At 41.0% G+C, this 12,439-nt stretch overlaps 1 protein-coding gene across 1 annotated transcript in view; it reads right to left on the minus strand.

Annotated features, from left to right (window-relative positions):
- Positions 1 to 2,848: 2,848 nt before the first annotated feature.
- LOC138675148 (aldo-keto reductase family 1 member C1-like) overlaps positions 2,849 to 12,439 on the minus strand; it is a 35,836-nt gene continuing 26,245 nt past the window's right edge. Inside the window, exons 7-9 of the mRNA XM_069763151.1 lie at positions 3,509 to 3,674; positions 3,347 to 3,429; positions 2,849 to 3,189 (exon numbers count right to left, since the gene is read on the minus strand). Of these exons, the coding sequence (XP_069619252.1) occupies positions 3,147 to 3,189; positions 3,347 to 3,429; positions 3,509 to 3,674 (292 nt within the window). The 3' untranslated portion in view covers positions 2,849 to 3,146. The remainder of the gene's footprint in view (positions 3,190 to 3,346; positions 3,430 to 3,508; positions 3,675 to 12,439) is intronic.

Genomic DNA, 12,439 nt, shown 5'->3' on the forward strand with positions numbered 1-12,439 from the left:
AGGGAGCGTTAGGCGCAATCCACGGCTATTTCTAGTGTGTTTGATAGGTTTAGGGATTGCGGTCAGCAGAGTTCCCACGTCCCAGAGCTCGTCCTTATTATCAGTAACTATCCGGTCATTCCGTGTGCTCTTAACCACCAGGTCCATTATTGTCCTGACCACCAGGTCATAACATCCTGACAGTGTGCTCTGCACGCAATGTGAGGATTCACAAGTCTGCAATCACATAGAGTCACTGCAGACTTCTAGCATAGAATTAGACAATCCCTTTAACAAATTCATAATAAGGAGCTTATCATTTGTATAAAGTTATTAAAGGGGTTGTGCGGGTTTGGAATAAAAATCTACAGTCACTATATACAGTGGGGAAAAAAGTAGTAAGTCAGCGACCAATTGTGCAAGTTCTCCCACTTAAAAAGATGAGAGAGGCCTGTAATTGGCATCATAGGTAGACCACAACTATGAGAGTCAAAATGAGAAAACAAATCCATAAAATCACCTTGTCTGATTTGGAAAGATTTATTTTGCAAATTATAGTGGAAAATAAGTATTTCCTCCATGCAGATCTCCTATACAGCAGTGATGTTTTGGGTTTGTCCCTGGGCAACACGGACTTTCAACTCCCTCCAAAGGTTTTCTATGGTGTTGAGATCTGGAGACTGGCTAGATCACTCCTGGACCTTCATATGCTTCTTACGAAGCCACTCCTTCGTTGTCCTGGTGGTGTGCTTGGGATCATTATTCTGCTGAAAGACCCATCCACGTTTCATCTTCAATGCCCTTGCTGATGGTAGGAGGTTTGCAATCAAAAGCTCACGATACATGACCCCATTCATTTTTTCATGTACACAGATCAGTTGTCCTGGTCCCTTTGCAGAGAAACAGCCCCAAAGCATGATGTTGCCACCCCCATGCTTCACAGTAGGTATGTTGTTTTTTGGATGCAACTCAGCATTCTGTCTCCTCCAAACATGACAAGTTTTGTTTCTACCAAATAGTTGTACTTTGGCTTCATCAGACCATATGACATTCTCCCAATACTCTTCTGGATAATCCAAATGCTCTCTAGCAAACTTCAGATGGGTCTGGACATGTACTGGCTTAAGCAGGGGGACACGTCTGGCACTGCAGGATCTGAGTCCCTGGCGATGTAGTGTGTTACTGATGGAAACCTTTGTTACGGTGGTCCCTGCTAGGTCCCCCCGTGTGGCTCTGGGATTTTTCTCACCGTTCTTGTGATCATTTTGACCCTACGGGGTGAGATCTTGTGTGGAGCCCCAGATCAAGGGAGATTATCAGTGGTCTTGTATGTCTTCCATTTTCTTATCATTGCTCCCACACTTGATTTCATCACACCAAGCTGCCTGCCTATTGCAGATTCAGTCTTCCCAGCCTGATGCAGGGCTACAATTTTGTTCCTGGTGTCCTTTGACAGCTCTTTGATTTTCACCATAGTGGAGTTTGGAGTGTGACTGTTTGAGGTTGTGGACAGGTGTCTTTTATACTGATAACAAGTTCAAACAGGAGCCATTACTACGGGTAATGAGTGGAAGACAGAGGAGCCTCTTAAAGAAGAAGTTACAGGTCTGTGAGAGCCAGAAATCTTGCATGTTTTAGGTGACCAAATACTTATTTTCCACCATAATTTGCTAAATAAATCTTGCCAAATCAGACAAGGTGATTTTCTGGATTTGTTTTCTCAATTTTGACTCTCATAGTTGTGGTCTACCTATGATGTAAATTACAGGCCTCTCTCATCTTATTAAGTGGGAGAACTTGCACAATTGGTGGCCGACTAAATACTTTTTTCCCCACTGTATGACTGCAGCCTGGCAAATCATGATAGAGTGTGGTGCACCTGCTGTCATGAGTCCCCAATATCATCAGTGTGATCAGGTGGTTATGTGACCACATATTTGCTATGTGCATGCGTCAACTACATACATTTGGCTTCTCTCAATAGAAGAGAATAGAGAGAAGCCGAAAGAGTCTAGTCAGCACATACAAATAGCATACATGTGGTCACATGTCCGTCTGATCACATAAGTGATGTTAGGGACTCATGGGCCATTATTACTCTACATAGGGGGACTCAGGAGACATTATTAAATGTGAAGTGGGCACTTAAGAAGCATTATTATAGGGGCGCTCAGAGTATTGTGAACATCAAAGGTGCACATGGGGGCATCATTAATTTTTAGGGACAAAATGGAGCACTGTTTTCTAGAGCACTTTGGACAGGGCAGTAATATTTTAAAGGTGTAGTTTTACCACCCAGGCAGCACAAAGGGGGGATGTTACTTTGTAAGGGGCACAGTGGTGGGCATTACTATGTGGGGAATAGTGGTGGCATTATTATATGGAGTACTAAGATGATCAGTAATATGGGCACATACGGCAGTAACGGCTCAGTTTTGAAGGACTATTGTATGCACTGTTACAAAGCTGACCTTGGGGACACTCTCACATCATAATATCTTGATACTGATGATGCTGTTTTATTTTATTTGTTTTGCTTCATATATCATATTTAAAGCCAGAACAGCGAAAATGAAACTTATATGGTGGAAAACAGCAAAAATTAGTATTTTAAACTAAAATAATAACACCTACATTCTTATAAATGTAAGGATGTTTAGTTAAAAAGCTAAGGGACCGCTATGGGCACGATCACAGATGCCACTACAGATTCTCAGCTATTTGACAGCCATATGAAAGACAGAAAACAATGAAATTGAAACCATGTTGTACAGAATTTTATGAGGATTATAGGTACTGAAATACATATTTAGTTTTTGATCAGTTAACTGGGTATTAGCAAAACTTTCCAAGAGATGACACCTTCAAATTAAGTTGGACACAAAATATATTTTATTGCAACATATAGAAGAGTGTTGTACTCTTGAGTTAAAACAGAAAGAGATTTCGCTGTGTAATTGCAGCATCTCTACTCAGCCTTAGAATTTCTCATTGCTTGTTAAAATATGTCTGTGTGCTGTCATTTCAAATGCGAGCCGTAATAAGCGCTACAGCACAGTCAGAATCAATTTCATAGATCGTATATTCTCTGTAGATTGGAATCTGCTAGACTAAGATAATAAGACACCGGGTTATAATGATGAATCCAGAGAAATTAGCCAATGTTTTTAAAACTCATCGTCAAATGGATACTTAGGGCTTTCTTTGCAGCTAAAATTAAAAAAGAAGAAAGTAAAGTAAGGTCATAAAATATAAGATAATAAATAAAAGCACATTAAAATAAAATTGTAAAAATATTAATAAATAAAAGTTAATGTAATGAAAAAAATATGAACAAATTTGTTCTCGGAAAATAGAAGGTACTTACGAATGGATAATTATGTATCGCATGTCTTTATTGACTCCATTTAGAGATTTCATGTCTTTATCACTTAAGTCAAAGTCAAAAACCTGTGAATGAAAAGTAATAAAAAATATACATTATTTTAAAGAGAAAGGAAATTATTCTAATTTTAATTTCGTCATTTACCTGGAAGTTTTCCTTGATTCTCTCAGGGCTGAAGCTTTTTGCCAAGACGACACATCCCCTCTGTAACACATATCTCAGGGCCACCTGCGCAGGAGAGCGGTTCAGCTTCTTAGCGACTGTATTTAATACGGGGTCTTCAAGCACATTGGGGGAATTCTGATCAAACCTGTCAGAAAGAAAATAAACTAAATCACACACTTTTCCTAAAATTTTGGTGAAAGGAAAGAAAACAAGCACATTGGTTTAGTGTGTTCCAAAATGCACAAAAAAATAGTCATTATATGGCGATCAGTGATGTCTCATTCTGTGAACAGCACTATTACAGGTCCTTCTCAAAAAATTAGCATATAGTGTTAAATTTCATTACTTACCATAATGTAATGATTACAATTAAACTTTCATATATTATAGATTCATTATCCACCAACTGAAATTTGTCACGTCTTTTATTGTTTTAATACTGATGATTTTGGCATACAACTCCTGATAACCCAAAAAACCTGTCTCAATAAATTAGCATATTTCACCCATCCAATCAAATAAGTGTTTTTTAATAACAAACAAAAAAACCATCAAATAATAATGTTCAGTTATGCACTCAATACTTGGTCGGGAATCCTTTGGCAGAAATGACTGCTTCAATGCGGCGTGGCATGGAGGCAATCAGCCTGTGACACTGCTGAGAGGTTATGGAGGCCCAGGATGCTTCAATAGCGGCCTTAAGCTCATCCAGAGTGTTGGGTCTTGCGTCTCTCAACTTTCTCTTCACAATATCCCACAGATTCTCTATGGGGTTCAGGTCAGGAGAGTTGGCAGGCCAATTGAGCACAATAATACCATGGTCAGTAAACCATTTACCAGTGGTTTTGGCACTGTGAGCAGGTGCCAGGTCGTGCTGAAAAATGAAATCTTCATCTCCATAAAGCATTTCAGCCGATGGAAGCATGAAGTGCTCCAAAATCTCCTGATAGCTAGCTGCATTGACCCTGCCCTTGATGAAACACAGTGGACCAACACCAGCAGCTGACATGGCACCCCACACCATCACTGACTGTGGGTACTTGACACTGGACTTCAGGCATTTTGGCATTTCCTTCTCCCCAGTCTTCCTCCAGACTCTGGCACCTTGATTTCCGAATGACATGCAAAATTTGCTTTCATCAGAAAAAAGTACTTGGGACCACTTAGCAACAGTCCAGTGCTGCTTCTCTGTAGCCCATTTCGGCACCTGTAGCCCATTTCCTGCACACGCCTGTGCACGGTGGCTCTGGATGTTTCCACACCAGACTCAGTCCACTGCTTCCTCAGGTTCCCCAATGTCTGGAATCGGTCCTTCTCCACAATCTTCCTCAGGGTCCGGTCTCCTCTTCTCGTTGTACAGCGTTTTCTGCCACATTGTTTCCTTCCAACAGACTTACCATTGAGGTGCCTTGATACAGCACTCTGGGAACAGCCTATTTGTTGAGAAATTTCTTTCTGGGTCTTACCCTCTTGCTTGAGGGTGTCAATGATGGCCTTCTTGACATCTGTCAGGTCGCTAGTCTTACCCATGATGGGGGTTTTGAGTAATGAACCAGGCAGGGAGTTTATAAAAGCCTCAGGTATCTTTTGCATGTGTTTAGAGTTAATTAGTTGATTCAGAAGATTAGGGTAATAGGTCGTTTAGAGAACCTTTTCTTGATATGCTAATTTATTGAGACAGGTTTTTTGGGTTATCAGGAGTTGTATGCCAAAATCATCAGTATTAAAACAATAAAAGACGTGACAAATTTCAGTTGGTGGATAATGAATCTATAATATATGAAAGTTTAATTGTAATCATTACATTATGGTAAGTAATGAAATTTAACACTATATGCTAATTTTTTGAGAAGGACCTGTATGTAATTCTATCATATGCATATTATGGAGGATACTGCTACTACTATCACAGGATAGTCACTATTACAAGAGACATGATGTGAAGGGTAAGACATGGACAATGAAGCAAGTTGTTATATTTTGTACATATGGGGCAGTATTATAGTAGTTATATTCTTGTACATAGGAGCATGAATTATAGTAGTTATATTCTTGTACATAGGGGCAGTATTATAGTAGTTATATTCTTGTACATAGGAGCATGAATTATAGTAGTTATATTCTTGTACATAGGGGCAGTATTATAGTAGTTATATTCTTGTACATAGGAGCAGTATTATACTAGTTATATTCTTGTATATAGGAGCAGTATTATAGTAGTTATATTCTTGTACATAGGAGCAGTATTATAGTAGTTATATTCTCGTACATACAGTGGGGCAAAAAAGTATTTAGTCAGTCAGCAATAGTGCAAGTTTCACCACTTAAAAAGATGAGAGGCGTCTGTAACTTACATCATAGGTAGACCTCAACTATGGGAGACAAACTGAGAAAAAAAAATCCAGAAAATCACATTGTCTGTTTTTTTAACATTTTACTTGCATATTATGGTGGAAAATAAGTATTTGGTCAGAAACAAAATTTCATCTCAATACTTTGTAATATATCCTTTGTTGGCAATGACAGAGGTCAAACGTTTTCTGTAAGTCTTCACAAGGTTCCCACACACTGTTGTTGGTATGTTGGCCCATTCCTCCATGCAGATCTCCTCTAGAGCAGTGGTGTTTTTGGCTTTTCGCTTGGCAACACGGACTTTCAACTCCCTCCAAAGGTTTTCTATAGGGTTGAGATCTGGAGACTGGCTAGGCCACTCCAGGACCTTGAAATGCTTCTTACGAAGCCACTCCTTTGTTGCCCTGGTGGTGTGCTTTGGATCATTGTCATGTTGAAAGACCCAGCCACGTTTCATCTTCAATGCCCTTGCTGATGGAAGGAGGTTTGCACTCAAAATCTCATGATACATGGCTCCATTTATTCTTTCATGTACCCGGATCAGTCGTCCTGGCCCCTTTGCAGAGAAACAGCCCCAAAGCATGATGTTTCCACCACCATGCTTTACAGTAGGTATGGTGTTTGATGAATGCAACTCAGTATTCTTTTTCCTCCAAACACGACAAGTTGTGTTTCTACCAAACAGTTCCAGTTTGGTTTCATAAGGCCATAGGACATTCTCCCAAAACTCCTCTGGATCATCCAAATGCTCTCTAGCAAACTTCAGACGGGCCCGGACATGTACTGGCTTAAGCAGTGGGACACGTCTGGCACTGCAGGATCTGAGTCCATGGTGGCGTAGTGTGTTACTTATGGTAGGCCCTGTTACATTGGTCCCAGCTCTCTGCAGTTCATTCACTAGGTCCCCCCGCGTGGTTCTGGGATTTTTGCTCACCGTTCTTGTGATCATTCTGACCCCACGGGGTGGGATTTTGCGTGGAGCCCCAGATCGAGGGAGATTATCAGTGGTCTTGTATGTCTTCCATTTTCTAATTATTGCTCCCACTGTTGATTTCTTCACTCCAAGCTGGTTGGCTATTGCAGATTCAGTCTTCCCAGCCTGGTGCAGGGCTACAATTTTGTTTCTGGTGTCCTTTGACAGCTCTTTGGTCTTCACCATAGTGGAGTTTGGAGTCAGACTGTTTGAGGGTGTGCACAGGTGTCTTTTTATACTGATAACAAGTTTAAACAGGTGCCATTACTACAGGTAATGAGTGGAGGAAAGAGGAGACTCTTAAAGAAGAAGTTACAGGTCTGTGAGCGCCAGAAATCTTGATTGTTTGTTTCTGACCAAATACTTATTTTCCACCATAATATGCAAATAAAATGTTAAAAAAACAGACAATGTGATTTTCTAGATTTTTTTTTCTCAGTTTGTCTCCCATAGTTGAGGTCTACCTATGATGTAAATTACAGACGCCTCTCATCTTTTTAAGTGGTGGAACTTGCACTATTGCTGACTGACTAAATACTTTTTTGCCCCACTGTATGAGCAGTATTATAGTAGTTATATCCTTGTACTGTACATAGGGGCAGTATTATAATGGTTATATTCTTGTACATGGGGCAGTATTATAGTAGTTATATTCTTGTACATAGGAGCAGTATTATAGTAGTTATATTCTCGTACATATGAGCAGTATTATAGTAGTTATATCCTTGTACTGTACATAGGGGGCAGTATTATAGTAGTTATATTCTTGTACATAGGGACAGTATTATAGTAGTTATATTCTTGTACATGGGGCAGTATTATAGCAGTTATAGTTGTGTACATATGGGCAGTATTATAGTAGTTATATTCTTGTACATAGGAGCAGTATTATAGTAGCTATATTCTTGTACATAGGGGCAATATTATAGTAGTTATATTCTTGCACATAGGAGCAGTATTATAGTAGTTATATTCTTGTACATAGGGGCAGTATTATAGTAGTTATATTCCTGTACATAGCAGCAGTATTATAGTAGTTATATTCTTGTACATAGGAGCAGTATTATAATAGTTATATCCTTGTACTGTACATAGGGGGCAGTATTATAGTAGCTATATTCTTGTTCATGGGGCAGTATTATAGTAGTTATATTCTTGTACATAGCAGTATTATAGTAGCTATATTCTTGTACATAGGGGCAATATTATAGTAGTTATATTCTTGTACATAGGGGCAGTATTATAGTAGTTATATTCTTGTACATAGGAGTAGTATTATAGTAGTTATATTCTTGTACATAGGAGCAGTATTATAGTAGTTATATTCTTGTACATAGGGGCAGTATTATAGTAGTTATATTCCTGTACATAGCAGCAGTATTATAGTAGTTATATTCTTGTACATAGGGGCAGTATTATAGTAGTTATACTCTTGTACATAGCGGCAGTATTATAGTAGTTATATTCTTGTATATAGGGGCAGTATTATAGTCGTTATATTCTTCTACATAGGGGCAGTATTATAACAGTTATAGTTGTGTACATATGGGCAGTATTATAGTAGTTATATTGTATTGTATTGTATATATGTAGCAGCATATTATATTATAAAAATCCAGAAAAATTGGAGGCAGCACACCGTTTGTAGTGAAAAGGAGCTATTTAATCATCCCAGAAGGCGAAATGTCGGTCCAAACAAAAACCTTTCTCAAGCAGTGAACATGTGAAAGTACCAGGTATATATAGAGTATACATAATTATAATCATTTGCATTAATCATCATTGTAAGAGCATGTATTTACATTATAATTAACATGCATAAAATGCAGACAGTGATATAGGAATTATTCATCACACAAAGTGCAGTGCATAAATATAGATAGAGAAGAAATTGAAAAATATGCATTTAGACTTCAATTAGTAATAATAAAACAGGTGTACAACCTTATCAATCACATCAATGACTTGTCCCACTCTCTTAGGTAAAGGCAAAACATCACAAAATAGGTTCCGTACCAATCGCTGAGCAGGAACCTAATCCCTGCTGTCCCTAGTTATAGGACCTACATAGGGAGGGGACGAGGTGCACGCTAGTCAGTCCCTACAAAATCTAAAGTCAGAGAGGGTAGATGGAAAGGGGGGGAAACACTTAGCTTGAGAAGACAACCGAGACGTCACACCAGCAATCTTCTAAGGGTCATCAGGGAAGACACTAACCGACTGCTTGAGCTTCCAACAAGACTGAGGCAAGTATGAGCTAACACTCCCACCATGCTGCAGCTATTTAATGTATTTAAACCTTCAGCACAGGTGTGTGATTAGCAGCAAATTTTGGAGGTAACTTTTGGGTCCTAGAGGGAGGAGGATATCGCTCCATAACAGAGATGCAAAATTCAAGAAGGTACTTGAGTTAAACACAAGGACCTTCTACAGCCCTTTTAGAATGACTGTCTGTCACACCTGACACACCCATGACAGTACCGCCCCTTCTACGAGTGGCCTCTGGACACTCAGGACCTGATTTCTCAGGATGAGAGGCATAGAATGAAGGAACCAGTTTAGGGGCATTGACCTCTGATGCTGAAACCTACATATTCTGTTCTGGACCATAACCCCTCCAGTGCACCAAGTACTTCAGGGAATGACACTGAAGACGAGAATCAACAATCCTTGAAGTCTGGAACTCCAAATTACCCTCAACAATGACTGGGGGCGGCAGCAGGGGAGAGAACTCAAGAGGTTCAACATACTTCTTGAGCAGAGACCTGTAGAACACATTATGAATTTTAAGAGCCTGAGGCAACTCAAGACGAAAAGCTGCAGGGTAATGGCGATGGTTATTCTATGGGGCCAATACACCTAGGTCCCAGCTTCCAGGAACGGAGCTTCAACTTGATTATCATTATTATGATTATTCCTGGTAGACAACCACACAAAGTCATTAAAACTTAGGTCTGGACCTGGTGAGCATTTTCTGTCAGCCATACATTTGTACCTGTCTCCCCTGACCTTCAAATTACCCTTCCCCACCTCCCCTGCCACACTGAAGAGAGTGACGAAGCAAAACGTTTCTCCCGAGTTCTTGTGAACTCCTGAAGCCCCCCCACTAAAAGTACCAAACTGCAGATGGTAACTGAATGCACCAAAGAACGGTGACCTGCCGGTAGATTCTTGGCCATAATTATTAATAGGAAATTCAGCCAACGGTAAGTAAGATGCCTGATCCTCTTGGTTTTCGGAAACAAAATGCTTGAGGTAAGTCTCCAAATTCTGATCAGTTTGCTCAGTCTGTCCATTCAACTAAGGATGGAAAGCAAAGGAAAAGGACAGCTGCACCCCCAGTCGAGTATGGAACACCTTTCAGAATTTAAAAACAAATTTAGTCCCCCAATCTGACACCACATCTGAGGGAACCCTGTGAAGTTTCACGATCTCATTAATAAAAACCTGACCAAGAGTCTTTGAGTTCGGAAGTGCCAGTAAAGCGATGAAATGCACCACTTTACTGAATCTATCCACAACCACCAGAACCACAGTCTTGCCTGCCGATACCGTAGGTCAGTAATAAAATCCATGGACAAGTGTTTCCATGGTCTGCTAAGAAAGGGTAGTGGAAGAAGAGGACCAGATGGATGGGTATGTTATACTTTAGAATGCACACAAACTCTGCAAGCAGAAACCTGTTCAACCACATCTTGATGCCACCCCGGCCACCAAAAATGACGAGAAAGGAGGTCCGCTGTTGCCTTATTCCCTGGATCACCAGCAAGCACTGAGTTATGATGTTATTATTATTATTTATTTATATAGCACCATTAATTCCATGGTGCTGTACATGAGAAAGGGGTTACATACAAAGTTATAGATATCGTTTACAGTAAACAGTAAATAAGACTGGTACAGAGGGGAGAGGACCCTGTCCTTGCGGACTTATATTCTATGGGATAGTGGGGAAGAGGCAGAAGGTAGGGGCGAGGCGGCGGCTCTGGCGATGGCGAGGCAGCGGCTCTGGCGATGGCGAGGCGGCAGAATGGTTATTGTAGGCTTTCTTGAGAGATGGGTTTTCAGGTTCCGTCTGAAGGAGCCGAGGGTGGTGGATAGTCGGACGTGTTGAGGCGTGGAATTCCAGAGGATGGGGGATATTTGGGAGAAATCTTGGAGTTGTGTGAGGAACGAATAAGTGTGGAGGATAGGGTTGAGAGAAACGGATCGGACATTTTCATAAATCGCCGACTTTTGGCAAAGTCGGGTTTCGTGAAACCCGACCCGATCCCACTGTTTGATCGGCCATGAGGTCGGTGATCTGCGCGCCAAAGTCGCGTTTCGTATGACGCTTTAAGCGCCATTTCTCAGCCAATGAAGGAGGATGCAGAGTGTGGGCGTCGTGATGACATAGGTCTCGGTCCCCACCATCTTAGAGAAGGGCATGGCAGTGATTGGCTTGCTTTCTGCAGCGTCACAGGGGCTATAAAGGGGCGTTCCCGCCGACCGCCATGTTACTTCTGCCGATCTGAGCATAGGGAGAGGTTGCTGCCGCTTCGTCAGAAGAAGGAATATAGTTAGGGAGGGAAGATTAACCCCGAAACTGCTTGTACTGTAGCGATTTCCACTGTCCAACACCACCTTTTCTTTGCAGGGACAGTGTTTTTTTTTGGGGTGCATCAGGTCTGTAGCTTATTAGGCTGCCTTATAAGGCTCCCTGATAGCTGCATTGCTGTGTGTACGCCGCTGTGCAAACCAACTGTTTTTTTCAAAGCAAAAATCCTGTTGCTTCTTTCTGCACAGTTCTGTAATTTCTTTGTCCACAGTCTTTTGTGTGCAGCAGTTTTATTGCTGCCATACTTGTCCTTTGTTCATTGTAGGGAGATTGAAATTCTACTACAGCCCTTGTATTTTTTGATATATCTGGCAGCCACGTTCTGCCTTGTACATTGTGTGTTGTCATACACTGGGCCTGTTTTTCCTGCAGTCTCCCACAACAACAAAAAAAAGGCTGCTTTAAATTGCCACTAAGTGGATTAACGTGAGTTCTGTTTGGCGTATATCTGCCACCCACGTTCTGCTTTGTACAGTGTGTTTAGTTTAACACACAGAGCCTGTTTTTTCCTGCAGTCTCACCCAAAATAAGGGAGATCTAAATTCTGCAAAAGTTAATCTACACCTTCTACCTTGTTTAACAGTATCATATAACGGTTGTTCTTTTTCTAACATTTCCGCAAAAATGAGGAAGTCTGGTGGAAGGGGCCGTGGGCGGTGGTTGCCAGCTGGTACTGATGGTGGTGGAGCATCTGGTGGTACTGGGAAAAGCAAGATAGCACCAAAGGCTCGAGGTGTTGAGGCAGCGTCATCGTCTGGCTACACAAGGCCTCGAACGCTCCCTTATCTGGGAGCAGGAAAACAGCTTTTAAAGCCGGAGCAGCAGGAACAAGTTTTGGCTTTCCTTGCTGACTCAGCTTCTAGCTCTTTCACCTCCTCTTCAGAATCTTCGAAATCTAAAATCAGCGAGTCATCAGTGGCTGCTCCAGGTCCGGAAAAAGTTGCTTCCTTGTGTCCTTCACCCAAAACAAAAGTGAAGGATGCAGCAG

This window comes from Ranitomeya imitator, chromosome 4, assembly GCF_032444005.1.
Source record: "Ranitomeya imitator isolate aRanImi1 chromosome 4, aRanImi1.pri, whole genome shotgun sequence".
NCBI classification, from domain to species: domain Eukaryota; kingdom Metazoa; phylum Chordata; class Amphibia; order Anura; family Dendrobatidae; genus Ranitomeya; species Ranitomeya imitator.